Here is a 19869-nt window from a genome sequence, read left to right as displayed (position 1 = left end):
AAAAAAAATCACTGTATCCATCCTAGACTTATGAAAAAATCCCAAATATCAAGCAAACCTCTCCAGTAGTTTTTGTATTACAGCTTGCACAGCTAAAATTGTGTGTATGTTACCAGTTAATTTCTTGCCGCCTTAATGTATTTGAGATCAAAAAGTGAATGTTAAATAATATAGTAAATGGCCCTATTCCACAACTGTAGTAATTCATATTTTGTCAAGAACCGCTCAACTAAATAAAGAGAAATGACCTCAGTCATTACTTTAAGACACGAAGTGTCTCTCTACTTAATAAAAAGAAAGAAACCGTTAAGTTACAGTAGGTGTGTCCAAACTTTTGGCTGGTATTATATGTATGCATGTTTGAATTCAGTTTTCAGCCGATACCATTTTCATCTGGCTTTAGGCTTCTGCTGCTCCTCCACTGTTCTATGTGCAAAGTTTAAACAAAGGGCTTAGTGCAAAGGGCTAACTGCAAAGTGCAAAGGGCTAACTTTTTCTCTGCAATAGCAAGTTAGTCATATTGGTTGTATCTGTCTCTGTTGTTCCCCTACCAGGCCTCGAAGTCCTAATGGCTCATTCTTTGTCACAGCTCAAAGTTTAATAGATACAGGCTTGAAATTTATTTATTTATTTATTTGTGTGTATTTCTAGGGTTAGATAGCAGAACTGCTTTGACCATGCCTGTTATTTGATTAGAGATTTTTTTTTTCCTTAATTTAAAAACAAACCATTTTCAAGTTCACAGTTGACCATATGTCCACTCAACTACAACCTTCACATTTTTACCATGCGTTTTCATACATCTGAACATGTTTTGACAAAAAAATTAAGAATGATGTTCAGTCTCCTTTATCAATTGATTTTTTTTTTCAAGAATCTACATTCCTTGTTCATTCTCCCAATTTTGTATACATAAAAATCCCAGACTGTTAAATTTAGAACAGTACATTTGGAGTCAATTAATAATTCAAGTTCAGTGAATTACATTGTCATTATTGTTAGCTTTATTTAGGAAACTGTCAATACAAGTCTATTTGGAATATCAGCATATCCCACATCTTAATCAGAAAAGGCTAACTTGGGAATAAAGCCAAAGTCGGAATATCCAAATGGATTATTCCATTTATATGACCTGTATCAGATTATAAATATTGTCAATTTCAGAATAACAGTGGAATATTAGGGTGCAGTTATACCTACTGATGGAACTACAGTGGAACACTTACAGGTACTATTTAGAACCCTTCAATGTAAGGTTTAGCTTTCTGAGAAGCTTGCCACAAGATGCTAGAACATCTCATTTAAAAAAAAAAAACTTGAGGGCTTATTTTTTAAATTTAAAGCAATTAAAAAAAAAAAAGTAAATTGAGTACATGTTTTAATTGGAACCACGTCACAAAATATTCCAAGTAGAACCTTTGTAGGAAGTTCAGAACCCTTTATCCTGTAAAAAGCAACTATTACAGCATAATTTGGAGTTTGTAAAATGTACTTGCCAAGTTCAATCAGAAATAAGAGTTCTACCTGGGATACTTTCTGATAGGGAAACCCTCTGAAACAACCAAAGAGCATTTTAAGTGCAAGTATACTTGAAGCAATACTCTGATCCTTTTTAACTCGGTGATTTTAGAGCTGATCAGTTTGCTGAAATGTTTCTTTAAACCAGTTCGTCTTGGTGTCTGTAGGTGGCCGGAACGTGACGATCTCCTTGCAGTCGCGGACAGGACACACACACATGCCCTCCATCGTGGGTCTGCTGGTGTTCACGCAGTTCTGGTTCTGGTTTCCACTGTCTCACTTCCTGTCTTTGGCCTTCACACCCACCGCCATCATTGGCCTCAATAAGGACCTGAAGGTAACGGGGTCATGTCCACTGTCCTCACTACAACATCCAGGTTTCAGTCCTTATTCTAAAAATCTGGAGTTGTATTTCAACACTGGCTCGGTCTTTTGCGTTCTGTGCTCCTGCTCCAGTCAGCACAGATGCTTTCAAATCATTGGTAAAGCCCATAGCAGCAGAAACTGGATTGTGTTAATACCAGGTTTTGACAATGACCACCAGGTCCTTGGGGAGGGAGGAGCTGCTGTTTGTCTTTGTTAAAATGTAGATGATGAAAGTTTACATTACATTATTAAATGCTGTATGTAACATCTTCCTAGAATAGGAAGGACAGGTGTGCATGTAAACATTCCTTGTGTCTATCTCAAAGTAACTATAGCTGAGCGGCACCTTTTGTTCGTGGGGGTTACCATAAAACCCTGTAAATGAGCACAGTCCAGTTTCTACCTTAGACAAGAGGTTTATGCAAGGACTATATTGAAAATGTCTTGTTTTAAAAAAAATTATGATGTTTTTAAATATTCAAAAGCTCCCTCTGTTCTTTATTTAAATTTTTGTGTGCGTGTGTGTGTAAATTTTAATATTAGCCAAGCACTTGCTGTAGGTTTTGCCATGGGGGAAACAATACAGGCTGTATAGCATTGCTATGAGAACATTACTCTTTCCTGAGAGTCCTCAAGCTGTTGGAATGACAAAAATGCACGTCCCAATTGACTGTACTGTAAGAAGTGATGTCAGGCAGTTATGTTTCAGCACACACCTAGTTTGTAAGATCCTGACAGTTTCCTAGCAGGAAGCATCTAAATGGCTTAAAATGCCATGTCAGACTCGCACTATTGTCTCATCCACTTTGATTTCAGACAAATTAATGACCCAATCTTTTTCTAAATGTTCTACTGTGAGGAATGTTGCCCTTGTCACTTTTTCTCGTGTGCCCATCCTTCTATGATAAGCTATAAAGTCCATTGTAGATCAAACCCCATCCCCGCTAATTTACTTTGAGCGCCTCCAGTCCTCATATCAGTCTGTAACTAAAGTGCAGAAGTGTATGAAGTGGCACAACGACGGCAGAAATCTGCCAAACTTATAACCTATCCATCACTCTAGCTCCTGCTTTTTAAATACCATGAATTCAAATGCACATAGCAACACTTTCATATAACTGCATGACCGTATTTTTTCCCCTTATAATATTTCCATGTGATTTTCTGTAATGTATCAAAACCACTATCAGTACTGATACCACTGTCATATGTCAGGATGCAAGTTATCTTTAAAAAAAAAAAAAGGCAGGACATGTACGTAGCTATCTGAGAAATTGAGAGCAATTCCACTCAAATGTTTGTCTTTAAACCATTTTTTTTAAACTTCTTTGTAAAAGAGCAGGGAAAGAAAACCTTTACAATAACCCCTTAACTAATATTTTGTTAAAGCACATTTTGCTTGTAAATCTTTTTGGGAAAGAGTCTAAAAACTTGGCACATAATGATTTGACCATTTTTTTTTATTTCATTCTTCCTCGTGTATGGGGAAAATAATAATGATTAAGATCTATCAAAATGTGAGTGAAATCTCCTGTGCACAGCCCTCTTTAAGTCAATCCACAGGTTTTCGATAGGATTTGGATCTGGACTCTGATTGGGCCAGTCCAAAACTTTAATCATCACTTTCTGAAGCCATTCCTTTGCTGAACTGGATTTGTGCTTTGGGTTGTAACTGCTAGAAGTTGGAGTTTTTCTTCAGCTGTCTAACAGAGGCCTGTAGGTTTTGTGCCAAAATAGCTTGGTATTTGGAGCAGTCTATGATTCCCTCTATCTTGACTAGAGTCCTAGTCCAAGCTGGAGAGAAGCAGCCCCATTGCATGATGCTGCCACCACCATGCTTCCTCTTGGATATAGTGTTATTTGGGTGATGAGCTGTTTTGTTTTTGTGCCAAACTTTTTAAAGAAATATGCTCAAAGTTCTGCCTCGGTCTCATCAGACCATAACACACACTTCGCCACATGGTCCGGGGTAAAGATGTTTGTGAGGTTTTGTTTGTTTTTGTTTCCAGTACTTTCATCTAGCCACCCCTGTCTGTAGCCCAGACGTGAAGAATATGATTGTTGTCGCATGCAAGTAGTGACCAGTTCTTGCCAGGTTTTCCTGCAACTCCTTTCTTGTTGCTGTAGGTCACTTGGCTGGCTCCCTGGTAAATTTCTAATAGTCCTTTTGGACACTTTTTTTTGGAAGGACGTCCTGTTGTTAACATCAGTGCGGTGCCCCATTTTCTCCTAATTCTGATCACAGTTTACATGCCCTATTATAAAAGTATGTGCACGCTTGTGCAACAAGGTTATTGTGCTTATTTTTGTCGTCCCCCCCCCCCCAAACTTTTCACTTGAATTTTGTTGGCTGCTATATCATAGTACAGGTGAAATAAGATCTGACATGATTTATCTTGGGGTATTTTTTTTGTTTGTTTGTTTTTAAACACCACAAAGTCCTGCAGTGTTAACAGTGATGTGTAGACGTTTTATATCCACTGTATATAGGGGGACTTACACATTTCCATTTTATTTACATTCTCACCCAATCTCTGTACTATACCACACCATCAGCTTTAGTTTACATCTGAGGTACTATGGATAATTTTTTTTCTTTCATTAATACACTGGAGAAATGATTATTTAAATCAGAGTTGCAATTGTGAAAATGTGCAGATTCAAGCATTTGTTTCCGTCTTTCATTCACAGGGCTGGTTTCCTCCTTGGAATTTTAGTCATAATTCACAATTGTTAGTTTTGTGTAAACTTTTGTGTAAATGGTCAAGAGCCAGTCGAACAGTGTGGTTTCATTCATCATTTTTAATCATTTTTCTCCTTAGCATGCTGGTTGTTTTTTCTTCCCTCAGATGCCGAAGGTGCAGTACCGGTCCAACTGTAAACCCTCAACCTTCGCTTATCCTCCAGCTCTGGAAGTTCCCAAGGAAAAAGAGAAGGAGAAGGTGAGAGGATCCTCCTATATCAGGAATGTGCTGACAAGAAACCTGCTCTTAGTCTTGAGAAGCATTTCACTATTTACAATATTAACATTGCTACTGAACTCTGAATTCTGATTGGACAGTTTTCTATAGCAGTAGCACTGACAGTCATGCAGCTGCAAATCAGGTTTAATTACATGCACATTCTCCTAATACATTCATTGTTTCTATAGTAACAGCTCATTCACAGGGAAGGATTTAAAATTGACGTACCTCTTTTCCACAAGCTGACAGTTTTCTGAGGTCTTGATGAAATGTCTGACATGCTTTAGTCAAAATGCCACAAGGATAAAGCACCACATTAACCTTCTCACTCTGCCTAAACCGCCCTGTTCAAAACGACCGATTCAAGTGCCTCTTCTTTTAAATGATAATGAACCACTGCTCACCCCACCCAACCCCATCTTCTGCCAGCCAATCAAGTAGCACTCTCCTCATGAATATTCATTTGCAAAGGCAGTTCTCAAGCCGTGAGTGGGGATACCCCAATAAGGGGGTGACACAATTCTGATGAGCTCCCCTTGTGACATAGAAACGGAAGCCAAATCTGAATGGTTTGTTGAAGCACATTTTCTGATCTGGGCAATCCAGATACGTAAATGTAAAAGTGAGTTTTTCATATGTCCCCTTCAAAATTAATTGATATGATGATTGTTTTCTTTAGGGATATGTTTATTTAGCATTTATGGAAGGACTCTCCACTGTCTTCATTTTGTAACAGTCAGAAGTAAAACTAAGTTTTCTGACATCTCCAGGACAGAGGAGTTTAACAACTAACCTGTTTCATGAACATGAAATGTAACTATAAACAGAAAAGTATGATGTCATTCTCTGATAAATAAAAATTGTAATTGTTGGCAAATTGCTGTGGTATAAGTGGAATAAAACTCCGTGTGCTGTTATAGGAAAATCAACTTTTGGTTGGTAACAGTAACGCCACTTTATCATTTTATTTATAATATATAAAAGTATGACATGGTGGTTGTGATGTTTCATGGCAGCATTTATCTAATTTACTTTTCTGACTTGGGGCGTATTCACACCTACGTTGTTTGGTCCGGACCAAACGAACCAAATTTCCCTTGGTCCGGACCTTTTGGGTTGGTCTGAATACAAACCACCGAACTCTGGTCCGGACCAAACAAGCGGACCGAGACCGAGCTGCAAGGTTGGACTCGGTCCGGACCAAAGGAACCCTGGTGCGGATCTTTTGGAGGTGTGAAAGCAGACCGGACCTAATCCGACAGTTTTGCTTTTTTGTACCTCGGGAGCTTCCGTCGTTTGTCCAGCATTATGGGAAACAGAGTCTTGACACTCCACCGCAAAGTGCAAACACTGTTTCGGTTGTCAAGGGAACCTTACAACAGTCGTTCAGTCATTCAGACCAGTGGTAGGCTAGACTACAGAGTACAAAAAATGAGTAGGGGGCAAACGTGGGCCGAGGAAGAAACGCATACCCTTGTGGATATATGGGCAGATGTCCACATATCTGAGCTTTCGGAGAGAACACACAAAAATGTCGACGTGTTTGCTGTATTCAGTGAGAAAATGAAGGAGAAGGGGTTCACGCGCTCCCCAGAACAATGTCGGCTAAAAGTGAAGAAACTCCGTCAGACCTACATTAAAATCGGGGACATTCTTTCAAAAAGTGGCGGTACTAGCGACGCAAAAAAGAAATTCATCTATTACGATGGATAAGGCGAATATCCCGACACATACCTCCTCCGTCTTGCGTGAAGAGCCAGAACTGTCACAACATGATGTGCGCTCATCAGCGCTATCCTCCGTAGCCGCCTTGCCCTTTGAAGTCGTCATTGATAAATTACTTGTACAACAGCATAGTAATCGCACAATTGTGAAAACAGTAAAAACTGGAAAAAACATATAGCTTTGATGACATTAAAAAGAATAACAGCACGGAAAGCCTCCATGACTACTTTTGAACTTAACGCTTTGTGCGCATGTCGTCTCTGACCAATAGCTGAACGACCTCAGGGCGCGTGGCTTTGTTGACAGATTTTGGTCCGCTTACTAAAATGTACAGTGTGAAAGCGAACCGCACCAAAATGAAAAAATAAAAAAAACATTTGTTTCGGACCAAAGCAAGTGAACTATCGAACTATCCTGGTCTGTATACACCCTTAATTTATATTCTGGTCAAGTCCTAAAAGGATTTATTTCCTCCAGGTTTCCACTGCTGTTCTGTCCATTACTGCTAAAGCCAAGAAGAAGGAGAAGGAGAAAGAGAAGAAGGAGAAGGAGGAGGAGAAGATGGAAGTGGTGGGTTTATTCAGTGTATTTAGTCTCTCTCATGTTTGTCATATCTAAAAGATAGATAACTTTATTAATCCCCAAAGGAAAACTGCAGTTGCTTTATATAAGAGATTTAACATTAGCATTTAGATTTATATTTATAGATGGATTTATATTTATATAGACTTTAAAACATTTTGACAGAAGTGTACTACAGTGAGTCCAAGGTTAATGTACAACAAATAAAAAATTACTTGCAGGAAGATGAAATAATACCATCGTGATGTCGAAGTGGTTTTAGAGATTTTTAATGTGGTGTGTTTACTGCAGGAGACGCCAGAGGCAGAAAAAGACAAGAAAGATGAAGAGAAGGAGAAAGAGAAGGAGAAGAAGAAGGAGCAGGAGCCCAATTTCCAGATGTTGGAGAATCCAGCGAGAGCAATGCCGGCACAACTCCGAGTCTTAACCATGCCTGAGAGCTGTCGCTATCAGCCGTTTAAACCAGTGAGAGAGACACACACATGCACATCCATTTTCACCAAAACATAACCGACCTTTTAGATAACTGGCCCATAAAGCCTTGGCTGAGAGCCTACTATAAATATTTGATCGTTTTCCGCCGTAAATAACAAGCTCGACGCAACCCAGAATTTCAGAAGAGTACGACGACACTGCACTGTCTCCAAATAAACACTGCAAAGATTTAGCTTGTTGAACTTGCTCCATTTTAGTATTGCAAGGCCGCCTTCTTTTCTTTTTTGAGTGAATGTTTACATGAACAAGCATTCAGCACTTCAGCTTGCTGGAGTGTTCATGACTCAGCAGTGCTCAGAGCTCCTCCTGATGGCAGGTGGGAGTGGAAATGTCGAACAGAACAGACTCATCTCATCTCATTATCTCTAGCCGCTTTATCCTTCTACAGGGTCGCAGGCAAGCTGGAGCCTATCCCAGCTGACTACGGGCGAAAGGCGGGGTACACCCTGGACAAGTCGCCAGGTCATCACAGGGCTGACACATAGACACAGACAACCATTCACACTCACATTCACACCTACGGTCAATTTAGAGTCACCAGTTAACCTAACCTGCATGTCTTTGGACTGTGGGGGAAACCGGAGCACCCGGAGGAAACCCACGTGGACACGGGGAGAACATGCAAACTCCACACAGAAAGGCCCTCGCCGGCCCCGGGGCTCGAACCCGGACCTTCTTGCTGTGAGGCGACAGCGCTAACCACTACACCACCGTGCCGCCAGAACAGGCTAGTTCTGTGAATTATTTTTATTTATTTATTTGGGGGGCTTTCTCTCCCAAGCATCAGGAATGTAGGTGCTCACAGATTTGAAAAATTCAGCATAAGTTTCGGGGAGAGTTTAAATATTTTGTTGTTGGATCATGGATTCGTAATGTTGGGATGTGGGGTGTTTTTTTTTTTTTTTTTTTTTATTTATTTTTGTGGGATGTCACATCAAGCACTGGTGGAAAACATACACATGCTGTTATTTTTAGTTACAATATCACCAATTTTAGTTTGTTTTAAATGTTCTCAGGTTGAGACTCAAGATTCTCACTGGTATTTCACCACGTTTGCTGTTCCTCAACCCCCCCCCCCAGCTGCAATCTGATTGGTCAGGAGGTTAAAAAGTGCTTCATGTCACTGAGCAGTTTTCCGAAAAGTTGACGTGCGCTGATGGTGGAGAAAAACTGGCTATGAAGGCAGCCTGACACTAAAGCTATAAATCCATCATCTCAAGACTTTTTCCACACTGATGTAGCTTCCCAAATGCACATCTCATCCTGCTTTTCCTTTTTAATAAAACAGTTAAAAGTACACACAATTAGAGCTCATTTTGAAATTTCAAAACGCATGCGCACGCGTGCACACACACACACACACACACACTGGTTACATCAAAACACCTGAATGCTAATGCAGGAGGCAGCGCTTTTCTGAACTGACAGCTGACTGAAATTTTATCTGTGTTGTATGTCGAGCATGTGTAGCATATTTGACAATAAACTTGACTAAGTCAAGCTACTTCCTGCTATTAATGTTATTCCTGTCTTGAGTTTGTCTGAAACCAGTGTTCCTGTAATGTGATGATGAGAAATTCACCAAATATTACAGTTGAGTCAAATTCACTGACGTGTCGTTTTTAACCAGCTAAAAAATGTTTAAAACTCTGAAGTGTGGAATGTTTAAATTGAACAGCTCTGAGGAGTTGAACATGATGTTGGATGTTTTTATCGTTGTTCAGGTTCACACTGTGTTCAGGGTTTTCCAGGTTTAAGGTTAAACTGGCATGTTTTGAACCAGTTTTGTCATAACCTGCACAGAGAGATGGGACGAGTCAAAATGGGGATACGTCTGCTTTCTCTCTGTCATGCTTTGCCCTCTCTCGCTCGTGTGTGTGTGTGTACACACAACCCCGATTCCAAAAAAGTTGGGACAAAGTACAAATTGTAAATAAAAACGGAATGCAATGATGTGGAAGTTTCAAAATTCCATATTTTATTCAGAATAGAACATAGATGACATATCAAATGTTTAAACTGAGAAAATGTATCATTTAAAGAGAAAAATTAGGTGATTTTTAAATTTCATGACGACAACAACACATCTCAAAAGAGTTGGGACAAGTCCATGTTTACCACTGTGAGACATCCCCTTTTCTCTTTACAACAGTCTGTAAACGTCTGGGGACTGAGGAGACAAGTTGCTCAAGTTTAGGGATAGGAATGTTAACCCATTCTTGTCTAATGTAGGATTCTAGTTGCTCAACTGTCTTAGGTCTTTTTTGTCGTATCTTCCGTTTTATGATGAGCCAAATGTTTTCTATGGGTGAAAGATCTGGACTGCAGGCTGGCCAGTTCAGTACCCGGACCCTTCTTCTACGCAGCCATGATGCTGTAATTGATGCAGGATGTGGTTTGGCATTGTCATGTTGGAAAATGCAAGGTCTTCCCTGAAAGAGACATCGTCTGGATGGGAGCATATGTTGCTCTATAACCTGGATATACCTTTCAGCATTGATGGTGTCTTTCCAGATGTGTAAGCTGCCCATGCTACACGCACTAATGCAACCCCATACCATCAGAGATGCAGGCTTCTGAACGGAGCGCTGATAACAACTTGGGTCGTCCTTCTCCTCTTTAGTCCGAATGACACGGCGTCCCTGATTTCCATAAAGAACTTCAAATTTTGATTCGTCTGACCACAGAACAGTTTTCCACTTTGCCACAGTCCATTTTAAATGAGCCTTGGCCCAGAGGAGACGTCTGCGCTTCTGGATCATGTTTAGATACGGTGGCTTCTTTGAACTATAGAGTTTTAGCTGGCAATGGCAGATGGCATGGTGAATTGTGTTCACAGATAATGTTCTCTGGAAATATTCCTGGGCCCATTTTGTGATTTCCAATACAGAAGCATGCCTGTATGTGAAGCAGTGCTGTCTAAGGGCCCGAAGATCACGGGTATCCAGTATGGTTTTCCGGCCTTGACCCTTACGCACAGAGATTCTTCCAGATTCTCTGAATCTTTTGATGATATTATGCACTGTAGATGATGATATGTTCAAACTCTTTGCAATTTTACACTGTCGAACTCCTTTCTGATATTGCTCCACTATTTGTCGGCGCAGAATTAGGGGGATTGGTGATCCTCTTCCCATCTTTACTTCTGAGAGCTGCTGCCACTCCAAGATGCTCTTTTTATACCCAGTCATGTTAATGACCTATTGCCAGTTGACCTAATGAGTTGCAATTTGGTCTTCCAGCTGTTCCTTTTTTTGTACCTTTAACTTTTCCAGCCTCTTATTGCCCCGTCCCAACTTTTTTGAGGTGTTGCTGTCATGAAATTTCAAAATGTCTCACTTTCGACATTTGATATGTTGTCTGTGTTCTATTGTGAATACAATATCAGTTTTTGAGATTTGTAAATTATTGCATTCCGTTTTTATTTACAATTTGTACTTTGTCCCAACTTTTTTTGGAATCGGGGTTGTGTGTATGTGTGTGTGTGTGTGTGTGTATATATATATATATATATATATATATATGTGTATGTATGTGTGTGTGTATATATATATATATATATATATATATATATATATATATATATATATATGTATATATATATATATATATATATATATATATATATATATATATATATATATATATATATATTAGTATGTGTATATGTATGTGTGTGTATATATGTCAGTCTGATTAGACTGTTCTCTCTCCAGCTCCACACAGGTGGCATTATCATCCTGAAGGACACCAGTGAGGAGGAGGAGGAACTTGTGGAGCCTGTCTCCGCCCATGGCCCTAAAATAGAAGAGGAGGAGCAGGAGCCTGAGCCTCCAGAGCCATTCGAGTACATAGACGAGTAAATGTCATCTGTATCGGTATGCAAAACCAGAGTTTACACCAAGACCCATTTTAAGTCCAGTTTAAACAGTACCTTTTAGAGCTTTAATTCCTTTCTACTACTTTAACAGGTGCAGAGGCCATTCATGTCCCAGCACGTCATTTGGAAATTCACGTGTCCCTCATGTCATTTCCTCCACATGATCTCCTGTTATTTTATACGTTCATCACACCTCCTGGCCTCGCTGTAACATGGCGAGTGCTTTCTGTTATTTTCTGTCATTTACAGTAAAAAGTATATTATGGGATGTGGATCTCTTGTGTTTTTTCTCCACGTGGCCGAAACATCACTTGCTGAAGTACTACTTTTTCTTAGTGGATGAATTTTTCAACCTGGAAGTTTTAAGTAGTAACAGAAGTTATTTTGTGGCTTTTATCTAAGGATTAATTATAATGTACAAGTTGCCAGTTTGATTCATTTCAACACTTTTTTTTTTTTGTGCTGACAGTAACAGATTAAAAGTTATGTATACAGTGGTGCTTGAAAGTTTGTGAACCCTTTAGAATTTTCTATATTTCTGCATAAATATGACCTAAAACATCGTCAGATTTTCACACAAGTCCTAAAAGTAGATAAAGAGAACCCAGTTAAACAAATGAGACAAAAATATTATACTTGGTCATTTATTTTTTGAGGAAAATGATCCAATATTACATATCTGTGAGTGGCAAAAGTATGTGAACCTATAGGATTAGCAGTTAATTTGAAGGTGAAATTAGTCAGGTGTTTTCAAATCAATGGGATGACAATCAGGTGTGAGTGGGCACCCTGTTTTATTTAAAGAACAGGGATCTATCAAAGTCTGATCTTCACAACACATGTTTGTGGAAATGTATCATAGCACGAACAAGGGAGATTTCTGAGGATCTCAGAAAAAGCATTGTTGATGCTCATCAGGCTGGAAAAGGTTACAAAACCATCTCGAAAGAGTTTGGACTCCACCAATCCACAGTCAGACAGATTGTGTAGAAATGGAGGAAATTCAAGACCATTGTTACCCTCCCCAGAAGTGGTCGACCAACAAAGATCACTCCAAGAGCAAGGCATGTAATAGTCGGCGAGGTCACAAAGGACCCCAGGGTAACTTCTAAGCAACTGAAGGCCTCTCTCACATTGGCTACTGTTAATGTTCATGAGTCCCATAATTTCCAAAGAAAAAGGCCGCACCTTGCATATAATGTCCTTTTATTGCACAAACGCGTTTCGGCGTGTGCCTTCCTCAGTGTGCAACAATGTAACCACAAAAACACTTTTAAATACCCACACCCATTACCACACCCCATTACAACAAACCAATGACAATGAAGTATTTAGACCATGTGTCAAAATAATCCTTCAATTGGAAAAATACATTCACAAAACATTACAGACATTATGTGCATATTTACAATTATGCAATGCAGTATAGCCATCAGTACATTATTACCTTCATAAAAAACAAGTCAGGGATAGCTCTTCATTCATCCCATTCGGTATACACGTATTCAAATTAAAAATATACCACGCCTCTCGCTGTAAGAGATGGTTCTCTCTATTTCCCCCTCGTGGAGACCTGTAAACCATCTCTAGTCCCATGAATTTCAACATACTAGCGTCATGGCCAGCAGACTGGAAATGCCTTGCCACAGATGATTTTTCATCGTTTTTTCTTATTGAGCATTTATGTTCAAAAATTCTCGTTTTTAACTGTCTCTTCGTTTTACCCACATAAAGTATTCCACAAGGACAAGTCAAAAGATAAAATGACAAAGGTAGACAAACAAGTAATTCTTCCCTTGACTTTGTACGTTTTTCCTGTTTTGGAGTGCGTGAATTCTTTTTCTGTAAGCATAAAGTTACATGCTGCACAGTTAAAACATTTGAAGTTACCTTGTGAAACACGTGGAGGAAAAGATAAAAACGGTTGAGTGAATGCAGGGAAGTGCGACCGTACTAGTTTATCACGCAGACTTGGCGCTCTTTTGTAACAACTGCGTGGTAGATCCTGAAAAGAATTACCGATATTTGGGTCACTCTGCAGAATATGCCAATGCCGTTGTACAATAGTTTTCAAATCATTTGAGATGTGACCATACGTGGATACTAGAGTGACAGGAGGAATAATGTTAGAACGGTTATGTCTAGCGCTATTAGTAAGTAGATCTGAGCGCTGAATATTGCGCACACGCTCTAAGCAATTGTCCAACAAGTGGCCCGCATATCCCCTGTCGCGGAATCTTTCGCACAGTTCCCCTGCTTGTTGCTCAAATACTGCCTCGTTGTTACAAATCCTGCGCACTCTCAACAGTTGACTATAAGGTAAACTACGTTTAAGAGAAGGTGGATGGTAACTCTGATAATGTAAAAAACTGAGTGTAAAAAAACTGAGTGTAAAAAACTGGCCTAACGGGGTTAGCCTGTAACAAATACTTATATGTTTGCTCGTCAATAATTGAATCAGACAATGCCCTCTTAAGAACCTTTTTTTTTATATCTTCATTAAACCTTTGCTTTTTGTGTCATCCTCGGCGATATGTACATGTATGTTTTTATCATATATATTTATATTGCCGGGGCGGCACGGTGGTGTAGTGGTTAGCGCTGTCGCCTCACAGCAAGAAGGTCCTGGGTTCGAGCCCCGGGGCCGGCGAGGGCCTTTCTGTGTGGAGTTTGCATGTTCTCCCCGTGTCCATGTGGGTTTCCTCCGGGTGCTCCGGTTTCCCCCACAGTCCAAAGACATGCAGGTTAGGTTAACTGGTGACTCTAAATTGACCGTAGGTGTGAATGTGAGTGTGAATGGTTGTCTGTGTCTATGTGTCAGCCCTGTGATGACCTGGCGACTTGTCCAGGGTGTACCCCGCCTTTCGCCCGTAGTCAGCTGGGATAGGCTCCAGCTTGCCTGCGACCCTGTAGAAGGATAAAGCGGCTAGAGATAATGAGATGAGATTTATATTGCCAAATATAATCAAATCAAACCTTACTGTAGGGTTACTGTGTAGACGCATATAAAAGTTAACATCCCCAAGCTGTCTCTCAATTTCTTTAACATAAGTACTTTTATCCTGTATAACAATGGAGCCCCACTTGTCTGCGGGCTTAATCACTATGTCCTCATCAGTCATTAATGTGTGTAATGCATCTTTCTCTGAGTTCGTAAGATTGGGTCTTAGGGAATATTCCCCAGTCCTTAAACAAGAGAAGACATCTTGCTCTACCAGCCGGCAGAACGTTTCAACTGAAGAGTTATTTATGGGAGGGAGAAAAGTGCTTTTAGGTTTGAAGGTAGTCTTTTCGATTACGGCTGTATGTTGATCAGATGTAACAGGCATTTGTTGGTTATACTGCATTGCAGTTCCTTTCACATAAAACGCCCTAAGGCGGATAGATCTAAAAAACTTGAACATCTCAACTTTAGTCACAAAGGGATCATTTTTCTTCACAGGAACAAAAGACAGGCCTTTAGATAAAACTAAAAGTTGGTCTTGACTTAGCTTTTTACTTGAAACGTTGATGACGCTATCTTTTATTTCCGCGCTCCTCTGCCTCTTTTTCTTTCCCCTCCGCGTCTTACGTTGTCTTCCGAAGCCGCCAGAGAGGACCCTGGAACGAGCATGGTGGAGCGTAAAAAACGCCTGTCTGTAGACCTTTCGGTGTCAGTGCTCCAGTCTCCAGACGAGGCACTGCTTATGGTATTCCGTTGTCTTTGTCTGGATTGTCTCGACCTCCCTCCAAAGCCACGGTTATACTGAAATATATCGTAAAGATACTGATCGCAACACCTTTTTACATTATCAGAGTTACCATCCACCTTCTCTTAAACGTAGTTTACCTTATAGTCAACTGTTGAGAGTGCGCAGGATTTGTAACAACGAGGCAGTATTTGAGCAACAAGCAGGGGAACTGTGCGAAAGATTCCGCGACAGGGGATATGCGGGCCACTTGTTGGACAATTGCTTAGAGCGTGTGCGCAATATTCAGCGCTCAGATCTACTTACTAATAGCGCTAGACATAACCGTTCTAACATTATTCCTCCTGTCACTCTAGTATCCACGTATGGTCACATCTCAAATGATTTGAAAACTATTGTACAACGGCATTGGCATATTCTGCAGAGTGACCCAAACATCGGTAATTCTTTTCAGGATCTACCACGCAGTTGTTACAAAAGAGCGCCAAGTCTGCGTGATAAACTAGTGCGGTCGCACTTCCCTGCATTCACTCAACCGTTTTTATCTTTTCCTCCACGTGTTTCACAAGGTAACTTCAAATGTTTTAACTGTGCAGCATGTAACTTTATGCTTACAGAAAAAGAATTCACGCACTCCAAAACAGGAAAAACGTACAAAGTCAAGGGAAGAATTACTTGTTTGTCTACCTTTGTCGTTTTATCTTTTGACTTGTCCTTGTGGAATACTTTATGTGGGTAAAACGAAGAGACAGTTAAAAACGAGAATTTTTGAACATAAATGCTCAATAAGAAAAAACGATGAAAAATCATCTGTGGCAAGGCATTTCCAGTCTGCTGGCCATGACGCTAGTATGTTGAAATTCATGGGACTAGAGATGGTTTACAGGTCTCCACGAGGGGGAAATAGAGAGAACCATCTCTTACAGCGAGAGGCGTGGTATATTTTTAATTTGAATACGTGTATACCGAATGGGATGAATGAAGAGCTATCCCTGACTTGTTTTTTATGAAGGTAATAATGTACTGATGGCTATACTGCATTGCATAATTGTAAATATGCACATAATGTCTGTAATGTTTTGTGAATGTATTTTTCCAATCGAAGGATTATTTTGACACATGGTCTAAATACTTCATTGTCATTGGTTTGTTGTAATGGGGTGTGGTAATGGGTGTGGGTATTTAAAAGTGTTTTTGTGGTTACATTGTTGCACACTGAGGAAGGCACACGCCGAAACGCGTTTGTGCAATAAAAGGACATTATATGCAAGGTGCGGCCTTTTTCTTTGGAAATTATGTTGCACATTTGGGTCAGCACCCTTACATTAGCAATTATTTAAGAGTGAAGCCTGCTCCAAGTAGAAAAAATGTTCATGAGTCCACCATCAGGAGAACACTGAACAACAATGGTGTGCATAGCAGGGTTGCAAGGAGAAAGCCATTGCTCTCCAAAAAGAACATTGCTGCTCGTCTGCAGTTTGCTAAAGATCACGTGGACAAGCCAGAAGGCTACTGGAAAAATGTTTTGTGGACGGATGAGACCAAAATAGAACTTTTTGGTTTAAATGAGAAGCGTTATGTTTGGAGAAAGGAAAACACTGCATTCCAGCATAAGAACCTTATCCCATCTGTGAAACATGGTGGTGGTAGTATCATGGTTTGGGTCTGTTTTGCTGCATCTGGACCAGGACGGCTTGCCGTCATTGATGGAACAATGAATTCTGAGTTATACCAGCGAATTCTAAAGGAAAATGTCAGGCCATCTGTCCATGAACTCCATCTCAAGAGAAGATGGGTCATACAGCAAGACAACCCTCAGCACACGTTGTTCTACCAAAGAATGGTTAAAGAAGAATAAAGTTAATGTTTTGGAATGGCCAAGTCAAAGTCCTGACCTTGATCCAATCGTAATGTTGTGGAAGGACCTGAAACGAGCAGTTCATGTGAGGAAACCCATCAACATCCCAGAGTTGAAGCTGTTCTGTACAGATGAATGGGCTAAAATTCCTCCAAGCCAGTATGCAGGACTGATCAACAGTTACCGGAAACGTTTAGTTGCAGTTATTGCTGCACAAGGGGGTCACACCAGATACTGAAAGCAAAGGTTCAGATACTTTTGCCACTCACAGATATGTAATATTGGATCATTTTCCTCAATAAATAAATGACCAAGTATAATATTTTTGTCTCATTTGTTTAACTGGGTTCTCTTTATCTACTTGTAGGACTTGTGTGAAAGTCTGATTATGTTTTAGGTCATATTTATGCAGAAATATAGAAAATTCAAAAGGGTTCACAAACTTTCAAGCACCACTGTAGTTGCTTTTCCTAAAGGAAATCCTACATGAAGGAATAAAAGAAATTCTATTTAGTTATCTTTTATTAGACGCACAATTTTTTTCATGTGTTAAGGAAAAGAAAGGCTAGAAATGAGACTGGAAAAGAGCAAGAGAGAAAAAGTGAAAGTAAAAAAGAAAGATATTAAAAGGAAGCAAGAAAGGGAAAAAGCAGGCAAAATAAAGTGAAAAAGAGAGAAAGGAAAAGAGCATGGTGTAAAATGGTGAGAACAAGAAAAAAATTAAAAAGTGTATAAAGCAAAAACGTCTGAATAATAAACTTCATGGCCAGAAAAAAGCAGGTCGGGCTTTGGGGCATGACTGTACTCTGTGATGGGGAAATTTAAAAGGCTTAAAATTTTACTGTTTATAGCAGTATCAGTCAAAAAATTTTCTTTTCTGACATTATTAGCTACATGATTTTTTTTTCCAACTCAAAACACGTTCTTATCTAGTCCTTTCCCTGACTGAAGATCTCTCCCTGTGCCACTGCATTGTTATTTAATCCTAAAATGTCTGTCTGTCTGTCTTTTGAAAATGAGAAGCTGTTGTTTTAAATCTGGCATTAGTGCAGCCATTCATCATCGCAGGAATTTTCTCTTATCATTCTCGCTGATCCATTCAAAACTGTTTAACAGAAATAAAACCAAACCACATGTGGAGGGTGTGCGTCAGATCAGACATGGGGTGGTGGAAAATAAAAGTTTAAATATTTTTAATATGGTCCAGATAGTATTTAATGTTTGGAATAAAACTGATGTAGTTTTCCTGTAAGACACTGCACACACTTTAACACACTCCTGACTGTTTCCCATAAATGGAAGATTTTTTAGTGAAGCAGTGATTTCCCAGCCGTCTTTACAGTCAGGGTGGGATGCATCAACACGTCCACTGTGGAAAAAGAACTGTATATTTTATTAAAAAAAAAAAAAACTTGCTTCCTCTTTGAATCTTAACGACTTCCTCGTATTGGAACTGTGAGCAACAATTCTGACATTTAAAGCATTTTTAGCCACTGAAGCGTAACATCGTAAAACTGCTTGACTTCTTATTCCCTCCAAATTCTTCCAAACATTCCAATTCTCTGAGTGATCTGTTCATTAAAAAGTGTCTTGTCTCATCTCATTATCTCTAGCCGTATTTTATGAAACCATATAAATGCTGTTTCTATTAGAATGTCAAAGGTTTTTAATCAGTATTTTAAGTCATTACATCATCCCTTTTTATTGTGCAAAAAATATAAATTATTGTGTAGTATGTTTATATGACAATTGATAACTAAATTGTTGTAAATATAATGCAGTCAACAGCGGCATGATGAAGCAGACGTACTTTTGGTACCTGAACACTTTCTATGTTCTAATTTTCCTATAACAACAGATTCCTAAGTGTTTTTAATTCCTCTTTTGCCACAGCAATTTGCTATTACAATTTTACAACTACTATATTTTTATCCATTTATAGTTATGTAATATGGAACATCAGTGGAACATGTTCCTGTTCTCAATTACATTATAGCAGCTTTAAACTGTAGTTCCCTCACTCTTTCCAGTTAATAAGGCAAAACACAGCTCGACACTGGAGACTCATTCCATAAATGTTGACTGTCTCCTGTCATTAAAGTTCACTGTATCAATGATGTGGAATGTTCTTTATACGAGTCCCTGTGAATGAGCTCTTAGAATGAGTGTATTAATGTGTGATTTGTAGCTGCACTATTGTCAGAGCTTCTGTTATAAATAATTTATCAGCACCTTCTGACCAATCAGAATCCACAATTCAGCAGCACTGAGGTGTAATTATTATTATTCCACAATCTTCAGCTACATTCCACAATGTTTTTAGAGCGATTAACGTTCACTCAGAGTTTAAAGGAGTTGATCATCATGTTGTATAAACAGCATGGTGATATCCTGTTCGGTTTTCTGACCCACACAGCAGCGGTTCTACCATTTTTGAGATTTTCCTTCTTTGGCTTCGGTCATCGCAGGTTTGTCAGTACAGCTGCAGCAGACTGGAACGCTACGGGAGAGAGACACACAGGTATGTGTGTAGTAAAACACTTGCTGGGGTCCAAAAGAACAAAATGCTCATTGCCATCTTTGGTCTTAATGAGTTTTATTACATCACTGAAAGTGTGGTATCGTTTCTGATCTCAGAACTGATGATTGAATGGCTTTGAGATGATTCCATGTGCAGAGACGTTGGAAGACTCAACATAAGGAGGAATTAAAGTGAAACATGTTTAGTCTTTGGTTTGGACAATTCCATGATCCTGGCTGGCAATATATTTTACACATTTGTATATAAAACTA

At 39.4% G+C, this 19869-nt stretch overlaps 1 protein-coding gene across 1 annotated transcript in view; it reads left to right on the top strand.

The window, feature by feature from the left end:
• psmd1 (proteasome 26S subunit, non-ATPase 1) overlaps positions 1-11797 on the top strand; it is an 84076-nt gene extending 72279 nt beyond the window's left edge. Inside the window, exons 20-25 of the mRNA XM_060941159.1 lie at positions 1686-1855; positions 4734-4826; positions 7050-7142; positions 7446-7619; positions 11366-11527; positions 11621-11797. Coding sequence (XP_060797142.1) covers positions 1686-1855; positions 4734-4826; positions 7050-7142; positions 7446-7619; positions 11366-11512 — 677 coding nt within the window. The 3' untranslated portion in view covers positions 11513-11527; positions 11621-11797. The remainder of the gene's footprint in view (positions 1-1685; positions 1856-4733; positions 4827-7049; positions 7143-7445; positions 7620-11365; positions 11528-11620) is intronic.
• Positions 11798-19869: the final 8072 nt, after the last annotated feature.

The sequence above is a fragment of the Neoarius graeffei genome, chromosome 15 (genome assembly GCF_027579695.1).
Source record: "Neoarius graeffei isolate fNeoGra1 chromosome 15, fNeoGra1.pri, whole genome shotgun sequence".
NCBI lineage: Eukaryota > Metazoa > Chordata > Actinopteri > Siluriformes > Ariidae > Neoarius > Neoarius graeffei.
Note: the sequence above shows the minus strand (reverse complement) of the source record. Positions and strands in the feature narration are given on the sequence as shown.